Below are 13,179 nucleotides of genomic sequence, written 5' to 3' on the forward strand. Positions count from 1 at the left end.
GTGGATTGCCTGAGCCCGCGGGTACGAGACCCACCTGGGCAACTTGGTGAGACCTCATCTCTACAATAAATCAAAAACTGCCGGGCCTGGTAGCATGCACCCGTAGTTCCAGCTACTTGGAAGGCTGAGGCGGAAGGATCACCAGAGCCCAGCAGGTCAAGGCTGTGGTGGCCGAGAGCAGCCACTGCACTCCAGTCTGGGCAACAAAGTGAGACTCCAACTCAAAAAAAAAAAAAAGAAAAATACTAGCTTTAGGCCGGCTGTGGTGGCTCACACATGTAATCCCAGCCAGCACTTTGAGAGGCAGAGGCAAGAGGACTGCCTGAGCCCAGAGGTTCGAGACTTGCCTGGGCAACCTGTCAAGACCTCTTCTTTACAATAAAATTTTTTTAAAATTAGCTGGGCATGGTGGTGCATGCCTGTGGCTCCAGCTACTTAGAAGGGTGAGGTGGAAGGATTGCCAAAGCCTGGCCAGCAGGTCGAGGCTACAGTGGCCATAATCATGCCATTGTACCCCAGTCTGGGCCAGACTGAGACTTAAAAAAAAAACAACAATACTTTGGTGGGATGGGAGAATAAAGGTGCTAAGCAGGCACTTAATAAATATCTGCGGGTGGCAAGATGTCCCATAGAGGAAGTAGAAAGCTTACAGAGTCCTTTGCCAGGTATCTGGCATGTATAAAACGTAAGACCTGGAGAGGTAAGTCAAGAACTACACTGAGACACAAGTTGAAAATCTTTCAGAGCATGGTCATGTGTATGCAGCTGTCAGCAAATATGACCCAGAGATCTTAACTTTGGAAAATGCCACAGGCATTGTGGATTACTCCATCAGTTATTGGGAGGCCCAGAGCTGCTAGGGTAATGGCATCTTCTGGGTGGTTTTCGTCACATACTCCCTAGAACCACAAAATCGCCCACATCCTGGGCCCATGTACCAGGGTTTCCGCTTCAGTTTCCCCTGATGACCCATTCTGAGTAACAAATTCCAGAAAGGAAGAGGGCTTTGTTAATTTCTGTGTCTCTAAAAGCTGAGGTCCCTTCTCCCCTAACTCATTCTGGAGAAATGAAAGTTTCTCTTCCTCTTAGGAAAGCTGTTGTTTGGTTGCGTGTTTCCTGGCAGGTCTTGAATTCTGCCTCAGAACTTTTTCGTGATCAGGTGCTCATCTTTCCAATTGAGAACAAGGGTCCTCAGTTGTGTTCCAGTCATCAGGGGCCAAAAAGCTCAATGCTGTCCAGTTTCTCCTCCTTGTAGAGCAGAATATTCTCCATCAATTTCCTTTTGGCCTCATTGATCTCAATTTCCCACGAAGTCTCTGTAGCTGATGTTCAACAAAAAGTAAAAAAGAGTAAGTTGAAGCCTGAGCAACATAGAAAGACCCCGACTTAACAAAAAATAATTAGCTGGGTATGGTGGCATGTTCCTGTAGTCTCAGCTACTGGAACATGCAGTCCAGGCTGATCATGCCACTATACTCCAGCCTGGGTGACAAAGTGAGACCCCAGACTCAAAAAAAAAAACAAAGAGCAACTTGGACAACAGTTACTACTATTATAATTCTTAGACTAATTTAAATCAGGTTTCTGAGTCAAGCCCTGAGTGTAATGAGCATTTTCATCTCTTCTACTTTTTCAGGGAAACCCTACAACCTGTCCAACCTTTCCAGAGAGGAGAAGGCTTCAATGCTCCTCCCCACAGTGAGGGAAGGGGAGCTGGAGTAAACAACAGCTCACAACCCCTCTCTTCTTCCTCTCTCCTTCCCATGGGAGGAGGAGCAAGGGGAGCAGAGCAATAGGAGGTCAGAGTCTGGGATATTTAGTGACCATGTTTACTAAGAGACAAGGACACTTCATTGAAAAAGCATTCTGGGCCGGGCATGGTGGCTCATGCCTACAATGCCAGCACTTTGGGAGGCCGAGATGAGAGAATTGCCCGAGTTCATGGGTTCGAGACCAGCCTGGGCAACTTGGTGAGACCTCATTTCTACAATAATAAATCAAAAAATTAGCCGGGCATAGTGGCGAGTGCCTGCAGTTCCAGCTACTTGGAAGACTGAAGAGGAAAGATTGCCTAAGCCCAGCAGGTCGAGGCTGCGGTGGCCAGGAGCGTGCCACTGCCCTCCAGTCTGAGTGATAGAGTGAGACTCCAACTCAAAAAAGAAAAAGAAAAGGCATGCTGTTTTATATTTCAAAAGGAAATCTGGTATTTGGACCTGAGTGGCAAAAATGCAAGGTATCTTCAGAAATGGCTGGTGAGAATGAGGTTTGGGTTGTGAAATGAGGATGGAAAGGCGAGCAGGAAAGGACCACATAGGGTCTTGCTGGTACTGGGAAGAGTTCAGACTTTCCCTAAGCGCAATAAGGACTTTAAACAAGAGACGGCATAGATTGTGTCTTTAAAAGTCACTCTGCTATCTGCTGGAGAAAGAATGGATAAGGGAGGGGCCAGAGGGGGTCCAGCAGAACAGAGGAGGCTGTGCAGTCATCCCAGCAAGAGGACAGTAGCTCAGATAAGGGCGGCAATGCAGAAAGAAAAGTAGATGGAGGTGAGCGAGATTCAGGAAGCAAAGGGATAGGACTGAGTGACTAACTGAACACAGGGGAGGGAAGAAAAAGGATGACTCACAGGTTTCTCTCTGTGCGATCGGCTCAGTGCATGTATGGCTGTATAACCAAACGGAGGAGTGAATGAGGGCGATAGAAATATAAATGATGAGGCAGGCTCGGGGGCTCAGCCTGTAATCCCGCGCTTTGGGAGGCTGAGGTGAGTGGATTGCCTGAGCCCACGGGTTCGAGACCCGCCTGGGCAACTTGGCGAGACCTCCTCTCTACAATAAATTAAAAATTAGCCGGGTGTGGTAGCGCGCCTGTAGTTCCGGCTACTTGGGAGGCTGAGGCAGAAGGATTGCCGGAGCCCAGCAGGTGGAGGCTGTGGTGGCCGGGGGCGGCCACTGCACTCCAGTCTGGGTGACAGAATGAGACTCCAACTCAAAAAAAAAAAGAAAGAAATATAAATGACGGGTTGAAATTAGGGATACACATGAACGCGTACGAGCACTCCAACCTCCACGACTTACCATCCCGGGGAGGCTCCGGGCCTGCACAGGCCTCAGAGGAGGAGTCAGCCTCTCTTCCCCCGCTGGCCGGCAGCCTTCCTTCCCCATTCTCTGTGGGGAGAAGGGAGGCGGCTGCCCCCGCAGAGGGTGCAGTCCTCACGGAGGAGGAGACATCAAGGCTGGAATTGTCAACATCGTCTGTTTCCTCTGGGGTGTTGGAGGAAAAGCCTATGCCCTCAGACAGCCCACTCCAAGGAAGTAATGGCTCCTGACCTCGGAGGCGCTCTTCCACCACCGCCACAGAGGCACACACCTTGAGGAGGAGAGGAACAAGAGTGCTCATCAGGAACTCTTCCTAAAACCAAAAGTCTAATGCCTGGTCTCCCAGGCCTCAGAAGAGGGAGAGAAAGACACTGAAGAATCAAATGCTTGTTGCCTCCTCTGGGAAAACAGCACCCTTCCTTAAAAAACATTGCCCCCCCCTTGCCGGGCTCAGTGGCTCAGCCTGTCATCCCGCGCCTTTGGGAGGCTGAGGTGAGTGGATGGCCTGAGCCCGCGGGTTCGAGACCCGCCTGGGCAGCGAGACCTCCTCTCCACAATAAATCAAAAAATCAGCCGCGCGTGGTAGCGCGCGCCTGTAGTTCCTGCTACTCGGAAGGCTGAGGCGGAAGGATCGCCGGAGCCCGGCAGGTCGAGGCTGTGATGGCCGGAAGCGGCCGCCGCACTCCAGTCTGGGCGACCGAGTGAGACTCCAACTCAAACAAAACAAAACAAAACATTGCCCCCGCCCACCTATCCAACCACAGTGAAATCACAAGATCCAGGAGGGACCAAAGCACCACATTTCTCTGACCATTAGGATTGGGCCAGGCTTGGGGCACGTGACTCAAACAGGCCAATCAGAATCCTTCCCTGGGATTCCCGCTCCCCCAGAGCTCACTAGGGAAAGACCCCTCCTTTTCCTTCCTAGTGGCAGAACCAGACTCCTCAAACATGGAAAGCCCATTTACAGTAGTGGAAAATGAAGCCTCAACACAAAGTAAAGCAGAGGCAGACAATGGAAAGAAAGCCCCGGTCACAGAGACACAGATAGCTGTACTTTTAGCATTTGAGACCCTGGGTCTAACTTCCCTGAAACCAGAGCGATGCCTGTCCTCTCTGCTGTTGGTTAAATGAGCCACTAAGTTCATCACTCACTAATTCCCTCATTCATATTCTCCTTTCCTCCCTCCCTATGTCCATGTGTGTGTCTGTGTCTGACAGTTTGAGTTTCTAACACTTTCAACCAGAAATGCATTAAGTAATACAGATGTTACCTTCGAAGGCTTTTCAGGTTAGGGAAGTTAGGAAAATTAAAGGGAAGCAGGGGAAGAATCTTTCTTCTTTACACACACACACATACACACAAAGGGCACATATGCATACCTTTATACCCTTAGAATAATAACAAATCTCATTGTCTAGTGCCTTGCAAAAAATTCAGCATATGAGTTTAAACATTTCACACACAATGCATGAAATTTTACAGATTAAAAAATTAAAAGAACAGAAAGGTTTAGCACTCTTTCTAAAGCCATCCACCCAGTAAGTGGCAAAGCGGGCCACTGAACACAGGGCTGCCTGTCTTTCAGTCCATAACTCAGTAGGTATCTCATTTTCCTAGCTTAGTTGTACTAGGAGCAAGGACCGTGTCTTACACCTTTTTGTATGCCTACCATGCCCTATTCCCTTTATTCAACATGACAAATATCATCTCATCCTTTAAGGCCCGGTTAGTTCAAATGTTACCTCTTTACATTGTAAATCTTTACAGTCTATGGCCAATAAATATTTACCAATCTAGAGACTGCATTCTTTTGTAGTTAGTTGTGGTCATGTAACTAGGTTCTGGTCTACACTATATGAGAAAAAGTGATATATGCATTTCCAGATCACATCTTTAGAAGGAAGGGACCAGGTGCAGCTGCTCATGTGTGTAATCGCAGCATTTTGTAAAGGTGAGGTGGGAGGATCACCTAAGCCCAGGAGTTCAAGACCAGCCAGAGCAACAAACTGAGACCCTGTCTCTTACATAAATAAATAATAAAAGAAAGGAAGTGTGTCTCTTTCCTTTCACTAGCTGGAATGCAGATGTGATGGCCTGAGCTACAGCAGCCATATTGAACCTTGAAACAGAAGCCATATTGAACCTTGAAACAGAAGCCACATGGTAAGAATAGCATAACAACAACATAGGAGTCTGGGTCCCCAATACTATGGTACTGCCACATCAGCACCGTAATTCCTACATTCAAACTGTTAAGCTGAAGAGCTTCTATCTTGTTTAAACCACTGTATTTTGGAGTATCCTCATTATAGTAGCTTCATTCATACATTAACTGATACACTGAACAAATAAATGGAATAAATAAAGATATGAAGGTCTGAATGAAAGATTAAGTGGTTGAGGGAGAGAGACCTTTTTAGAATATGAATCTGATTATGTCCTGCCCCTGCTTAAAATCCTTAGTGACTCTCCAACAATCCTTAGTGTGCCTACAAAGCCCTCTGTTATTAGGCTGCTCCTTCCTTGCCAAACTCATCACAAGCCACTTTGTGTCTAGTCACTCTGAGTTTCTTCCAGGCCCTTGAATGGGCCAGACTCGCTCTCTCTCAGCTCAGGCTAGTCCCATGAGGTGTTCCTTCTGCTGGGACTGCTCTTTGTCTGCTTAAACCTCACATTCTCGGGAAGGTCTACAGGACGGAGTCCCCATCACACTATCCTGGCACTCACCACACAGACAATTACTGCACAATGTCTATGAGCTCCAGGAAAGTGGAACTGACTCTGTCTTGTTCACTGATAGATCTGAGGCAAGTTAGCCAGAGTAGTTTAGACTTAGATAGATAAGTTCCTTGCGGGCAGATCTAAATTAAAATAGGGCAAGCTGGCCATTGTGGCTCATGCCTGTAATCTCAGCACTTTGGGAGGTCAAGGTGGGAGGACTGCTTAAGCCCAGGAGTTTGAGAGCAGTCTGGACAGCATCGTGAGAACCTCGTTGGACAAAATATACAAAAATCAGACAGGTGTGATGGAGCATGATTCTGGTCCCAGCTACTTGGGAAGCTGAGACAGGAGGATCACTTGAGTCCAGGAGGTTGAGGCTACAGTGAGCCAGGATCGTGCCATCACACTTCAGCCTGAGTGACAGAGTGAGACCCTGTCTCAAAAGAACAAATAATAATAGCTGAGGCGGAAAGATTGCCAGCGCCCAGCAGGCGAGGCTGCGGAGGCCAGGAACAGCCACTGCACTCCAGTCTGGGCAACAGAGGCAGACTCCAACTCAAAAAAAATTAATTAATTAATTAATAATAATAATAAAGTAAAATAGGTTAAGCATTCAGACATCTTCCTAACAGTACATGACCTTTACCCAACTGACCACACATACCAGACCTGACCACCTTACAGGCTGGAGTGTGGATCTGCCAGCACAGTATATCACAGAAACAATAGAAAGTTATTCAAAATACAGACATGATATTCTTTAAAGGCCCAGATCTAGTTAGGCAATAACTTTCATTATTTAGAAGGTCTTTGTGAGCTTAGAAGATTGAAAGATGGTAGACAAAACTCGTGACCAGATACCTTCAGCCCACACCTTTTAGCTCATGGTTTACATAATCACTGTTGTATACTTATATAAAGCTTCTTGTCAAAGGCAAGCACATATTCTTTCTCTTAAGGCACCCTCACTTTTCCTTGAGCATATTCCCCTCTTTTCTTTTCTTTTTTTTTTTTTTGAGTCAGAGTCTCACTCTGTCACCCAGGCTGGAGTGCAGTAGCAAGCTCACAGCCACCACAGTCTCGACCTGCTAGGTTCAGGCGATCCTCCCACTACAGCCTTCCAAGTAGCTGGAACTACAGGTGTGCACCAACATACCCAGCTATTTTTAAAAATTTATTGTAAAGACAAGGGCTCACCAAGTTGCCTGGGCTGGTCTCGAACCCCTGGGCTCAGGCAATCCTCTCACCTCCACCTCCCAAAATGCTGGGATTACAGGCATGAGTCAACATGCCTGGCTGGTTTCTGAAGATTTTTTCAGCTACCAAACCCCTTCCTCAAATAAAATACAAGAGAACCCAAAATAGTAATTGTAAGAAGTGAAGGTGGGTGTCTGGTTAGAGTCATAGGCGGAGGGGCTTGCAGCTCCCTCAACCCTTCTTGTTGCCAACAGCCAACTCCTGAGGCACCGTGCCAGACACCACTTGAAAATCACTCAGCTAGATAATCTCGAAAGGCCCTCTCTCAAGCAGTGGGAATTCTAGCAATGGTCCACAGATTTACACCTATTACCATAAGAACCACTTCTACTTACCACGTCCATAGGAAAATGTTTTTTCCCCTGTGGTAGTTGCTTTCCGGATGTCTGCCTACCACATGGACTGAGCAAGCTCCCTTTGTCTGGTGCCTGACCCTGCCCCCATCCAGGGGCTGGGCCCCTGGCAGCCAGGATTATATACTAGACGCACCCCACCTTACCTGATTGGTCAAGAAGTGGGTCCCTGACCCAAGTTAGGCCAATCAGGTTCTCTCTCTGAGAGGTTAGAACCGGGATTATGAGCCGGGCTCGGTGGCTCAGCCTGTAATCCTGCGCCTTTGGGAGGCTGAGGTGAGTGGACTGCCTGAGTCCGCGGGTTCGAGACCCTCCTGGGCAGCGAGACCTCATCTCTACAATAATCAAAAAATCAGCCGGGCGTGGTAGCGCATGCCTGTAATTCCAGCTAGTTGGAAGGCTGAGGTGAGTGGATTGCCTGAGCCCATGGGTTCGAGACCCTCCTGGGCAGTGAGACCTCATCTCTACAATAAATCAAAAAATCAGCTGGGCATGGTAGCGCATGCCTGTAATTCCGGCTAGTTGGAAGGTTGAGGTGGAAGGATCGCCAGAGCCCAGAAAGTCGAGGCTGCGGTGGCCGGGAACGGCCACTGCACTCCAGTCTGGGCAACAGAGTGAGACTCCAACTCAAAAAAAAAAAGAACTGGGATTATGGAGATTTAGTCTCTCAGTAGGGGTAGAACTATAACATGGAAATAGAGGTGGCCATATTCCCTCACCAAGAGAATGGAAGAAAGAGAAAGAGGGCCTGTAGAGAGAAGAAGAGGAATAAAGCAGATTCAAAGAGAGCTGGAAGAGTTCTGTCACCATCTGAGGGTCTGGTTCTGCTCCAGGAGGCCCAGCCACATACCTGCCATCATGACCCACACACTGCCTTTTTAGCTGACATGAGCTCCAGTAGGTTCTGCTGCTTGCAACCAAATACAGCCCTGGTTTATGAAATTATATCTAGGAAAAGGGATCATCCCTGGGAAGGCAGATCCAGGTGGCCCCCAGGTAGTGAGGCCCAGCTGAGGGGAGGCTCACCTCCTCCAGGCTAGCATTCCGCCTCCTCAGGCAGAGGCAGGCAGCGGTGGCCAGGGCCTCGGCACAGTCCTCCGGCAGCCTCCCTGCTCCCTTCTCCAGGTATTTCTGGCAGATCTCCTTTGCCATCACCTTCTCCACATCCGTCTTTCTGGAACAGAGCGAGGTGGTGCTGCTTGGAATTTCCCTGAGGAGTAAATCCTTCTGTGGGAAGAAGGGAAGAAACATCCCGCGTGAGCTGCAGGAGTGTGGGAGCCATCACCTGAGCTCCACCCACCTCCAGGACTGCCCCCGAGCTGCAAAAACTTCTCAGAAAACCAACAGGATATTGTAAGAATAAATGCAAGCGTCCCAGAAACAAAACACCCAAGATCTGGAGAACTGCTACATTTCCTATGTGCACAGGACATTCCATAGTGCACTCATACCACAAATGCCGGGTTTAACCTTTCTAGGCCTCCGTTCCTTCTTCAGGAAAACAAATAACAAAATTACCTATTCCTAGGACTAACACAAGCATTAAATGAGACAATGCACCTAAAGCACAGAGGGTGACACCTGACACAAGATGAATATTCAATAGTCTATTGGTGATAATAACTAATAATAAAAATATCTATCATTTATATGGCATTTACTATATGCTTAACATTTTACTACATTAATAATATATAGATCTTATTAACAATTACATGGACAGTCTCTCATCATATAAACGTTTTCAAATGTTTATATCATAGGATTCTGACCCATGTATATATAACAAAAGACCCACTATATAGCCATATTATGTCTATTTATATTTTCATACATTTTGAATTTACATATTATATATTTATAATAATTTGTAATACATAAAATGTAGAAATCCGAACTACATACAACAGAATATATGCTATATAAATAATTCTATTTCTAAACAAATATGTAAGTATATTTATTTAGTATAAATTATAATATGCAGCTGGACATGGTGGCTCATGCCTGTAATACCAGCACTTTGGGGGGCAGAGATGAGAGGATTGCCTGAGTCCAGGGGTTTGAGACCAGCCTGGGCAACTTGGCGAGACCTTGTCTCTACAATAAATCAAAAAATTAGCTGGGCATGGTGTTGTGCGCCTGTGTATCCAGCTGTTTGGAAGGCTGAGGTGGAAGATCGCCTGAGCCCATCAGGCCAAGGCTGTGGTGGCCATGAGCATGCCACTGCACTCCAGCCTGGGTGACAGTGAGATACCTACTCAAAAAAAAAAAAAAAAAAAAAAAAGCTGGGCGTGGTGGCTCATGCCTGTAGTCCCAGCACTTTGAGAGGCAGAGGTAAAAGGATTGATTGCCTGAGCCCAGGGGTTCAAGACCAGCCTGAGCAACTTGGCCAGACCTCGTTTCTACAGTAAATCAAAAAACTAGCCAGGCATAGTGGTGCATGCCTATGGTTCCATTTACTTGGAAGGCTGAGGCGGAAGGATCACCTGAGCCCAGCACATCGAGGCTGTGGTAGCCATATGCATGCCACTACACTTCAGCCTGGGCAACAGAGTGAGAATCCTGCTCAAAAGAAAATTAAAAAATTATGTTATGTAGTTCATATGCAATATAATCTATACGTACATATTTGCATACGTATGCTACAAATATATTAAATGCTTTTAATATACTGATTAAATATTGTATGTTATAAGAAAATAACATGTAATGCACACAATTGATTGATATAATAAAGTTATAGTATATTATATCATTATGTTAACATGTGAAACATTTACATTTATAGCATATTTGTGTAAATATAACATTTATATGCAAATTTTTCAAATATATTTATCATATATATTCTATAAATAATTTTATACATACAGTACATATTTGTAATTATACATTATAAAATGTATAGTATTTTATATAGATACATATGTAAATATAAACATATTTATAAGTCAATTTACTTTGTTATACATGATTATGCTATATGCATTATATATAAATATTGTATAATATTTCATCTACATAAGATGAAAACTGATAAATATTGTATAATATTTCATCTACATAAGATGAAAACAAATCTGATGAAAACTCATGCTATAAATAACATAAAATTGTGGTGGGCATGGTGGCTCATGCCTGTAATCCCAGTATTTTGAGAGGTCAAAGTGGGAGGATTGCTTGAGTCCAGGAATTTGAGACCAGCCTAGGCAACACAGCGAGACCTCGTCTCTACAAAAAATTAAAACATTAGCCAGCCATGGTGGCATGTGCCTGCAGTCCCACCTCCACGGGAGACTGAGGCAGGAAAGTCACATAAGCCTAGGAGTTAGAAGCAGCGGTGAGTGGTGATTAAGCTACTGTACTCCATCCTGGGTGACAAAGTGAGATCTTGACTCAAAAATCACTTTGTTTAAACCAATAATATAAAATATAAATACATATTAAAATACACAAGTAATGCAAACTATGTGTATATATAAGAGGGGGAACCTAAAAAAACCCAGAATTAATTTCTGGAGGATGAGCCCCTCCTAGTACAGGTTTCCCCCACTAGGTATGTGTTCTAGGAACCCATCAGCATCAGTGTAGCAGCTAACATTGTTGTGAGTGTTCAACAGTTTTTGACCAAAAACAGCATGATTCTGGTGCCCTACTCTATTCACCCAATCTCACCCTGAGTAACTTTTTTTTTGTTTTCCCAGATGAAAAAAGTCCTCAAAGGGAAACGTTTTGCCAACGTGGACAAGGTAAAGCACTAAAAGGCATCAAAATGTATGAGTCCAAAAACTGTTTTGAACAGTGGCAAAAGCATCTCAATAGGTGTATTGCATCAAACGGAGAATACTTTGAAGGTGACTGAAGTTTAAACATGTAAGAATACACAATTTTAAAATAAATAAATTCCAGGTTTTTGGGGGTCCCCCTTGTATATACATAAAATAAAGATCAGAGGGCAGGTTGCCAAATATTAACAGTTGTTATATCCAAGTGTAATTTTCTTTTTCTTTTCTTTTTTATACTTTCCTATATTTACCACATTTTCTTTAAGCCAATTTTACATTTATAATTTTAAAAATAAAGGTTAAAAATCTTGTGTATTTGTTTCTAATGCCAGGAGTAACTGATATCCTGTAATATCTCCCATGTTTACTGTGGTTTCAGAATCTCAGCTTTTGTAAAACTCTGGTACCTGCCGACCTTTCCCATTTCATCTCCTCCCTCACTCGCTCTATCTAGCTCACTGTACTCAGCCACACTGGCTTCTTTCTGTTCTTAGAAGTTCCTAAACTCACCTTGCCTCACTTACCATTTCCCCTGACTAGAATGCACCTCCTTCAAGGTTTATTATATCCTACTCCCTCATTTTATTCAGCTTAAAATTCAGATGTCACCAGCTCCCAAAGGCTTTCCCTGACATAAAAAAAACCTTCCCCACTCCTTTACTCTATCTCCTAGTCTTACTTCTAGTTTATTCATAGCACATACTACAGTCGGGAATTGTACGTTTTTGTTTATGTGAATATCATTTCTTCTCCACTAGAATGAAAGCTCCATGAGGGTGGAGAACTTATTAGGAAAAAAGTCTGGAACGGTGTTTGGCATAGTAAACGCCTTATAATGTTTTCACCAAGCACACATAATTTTTTCTTTCGAAGTTAAAAAAAAAATGGGCTCAGGACTACAGATATATGCCACCATGCCACGCTAATTTCTTTGAGTTTTTGTAGAGACAAGGTCTCACTATGTTGCCCAGGTTGGTCTCAAACTACTGGGCTCAAGCAATCCCCCTGCCTCAGCCTCCCAAAGTGCTGGGATTACAGTTGTGAGTCACTGTGCCTCACCCTAACTTGTGTGTGTGTGTGTGTGTGTGTGTGTGTGTGTGTGGTGGGGTGGCTAAGTTTCATCCTCTCTCTTTTTGTATAATTGTTATTATTTTTAATAGAAGCTATTCACTAAATGTAAAACTAATTTCATCTTTATCATTTTATACAACTTTTCATACAAATACATTGCAACTCAGAAAAAAATATTATGAAAGATTACCAGTCATGGGTTGTGATGTTTGCTTCAAAACCAAAACAATAACTGCCTCTATTTCCCCATTCAGCAAATGGATTGTTTGAGGATCTGAGAACACCTACATGCCTGAACCATCGGGAATTCAATGCCTGGAGACTAAAAACCTCTAGCTGGCAAAAGTTGCACTTCTGACCCTTTTTACAACTTTCTTGTATGAGCTTTGCCTTTTACATGTTTTTCTTTTTCTTTTTTTTTTGAGTTGGTGTCTCACTCCATTGCCCAGGCTGGAATGCAGTGGCATACTCATCGCCACCCCAGCATCAGCCTGCAGGGCTCTGGCAATCCTTCCACCTCAGCCTTCCAAGTAGCTGGAACTACTAGCGTGTGATAACACGCCTGGGTATTTTTAAAATTTTTATTGTAGCGATGCGGTCTCGCCAAGTTGCCCAGGCTGTTTTCGAACGTAGGCTTAGGCAATCCCCTCACCTCGACCTCCCAAAGTGCTGGGATTACAGGCTTGAGCCGCTGTGCCTGGCCCCATGTTTTTATCTTTTTAAAAATTATAACGGTGCTTAAAATTGATAAATCAGCCAGGCTCGGTGGCTCAGCCTGTAATCCCATGCTTTGGGAGGCTGAGGTGAGTGGATTGCCTGAGCCCGCGGGTTCGAGGCCCGCGGGTTCAAGACCCGCCTGGGCAACTTGGCGAGACCTCATCTCTACA

At 44.9% G+C, this 13,179-nt stretch overlaps 1 protein-coding gene across 1 annotated transcript in view; it reads right to left on the bottom strand.

The window, feature by feature from the left end:
• Window positions 1–624: 624 nt before the first annotated feature.
• IRAK2 (interleukin 1 receptor associated kinase 2) overlaps window positions 625–13,179 on the bottom strand; it is a 78,731-nt gene continuing 66,176 nt past the window's right edge. The window contains exons 11-13 of the mRNA XM_008059649.1: window positions 8,460–8,660; window positions 3,078–3,369; window positions 625–1,322 (exon numbers count right to left, since the gene is read on the bottom strand). Coding sequence (XP_008057840.1) covers window positions 1,210–1,322; window positions 3,078–3,369; window positions 8,460–8,660 — 606 coding nt within the window. The 3' untranslated portion in view covers window positions 625–1,209. The remainder of the gene's footprint in view (window positions 1,323–3,077; window positions 3,370–8,459; window positions 8,661–13,179) is intronic.

This window comes from Carlito syrichta, unplaced genomic scaffold (genome assembly GCF_000164805.1).
Source record: "Carlito syrichta isolate Samal-C Ts95f unplaced genomic scaffold, Tarsius_syrichta-2.0.1 Scaffold304318, whole genome shotgun sequence".
Lineage (NCBI taxonomy): Eukaryota > Metazoa > Chordata > Mammalia > Primates > Tarsiidae > Carlito > Carlito syrichta.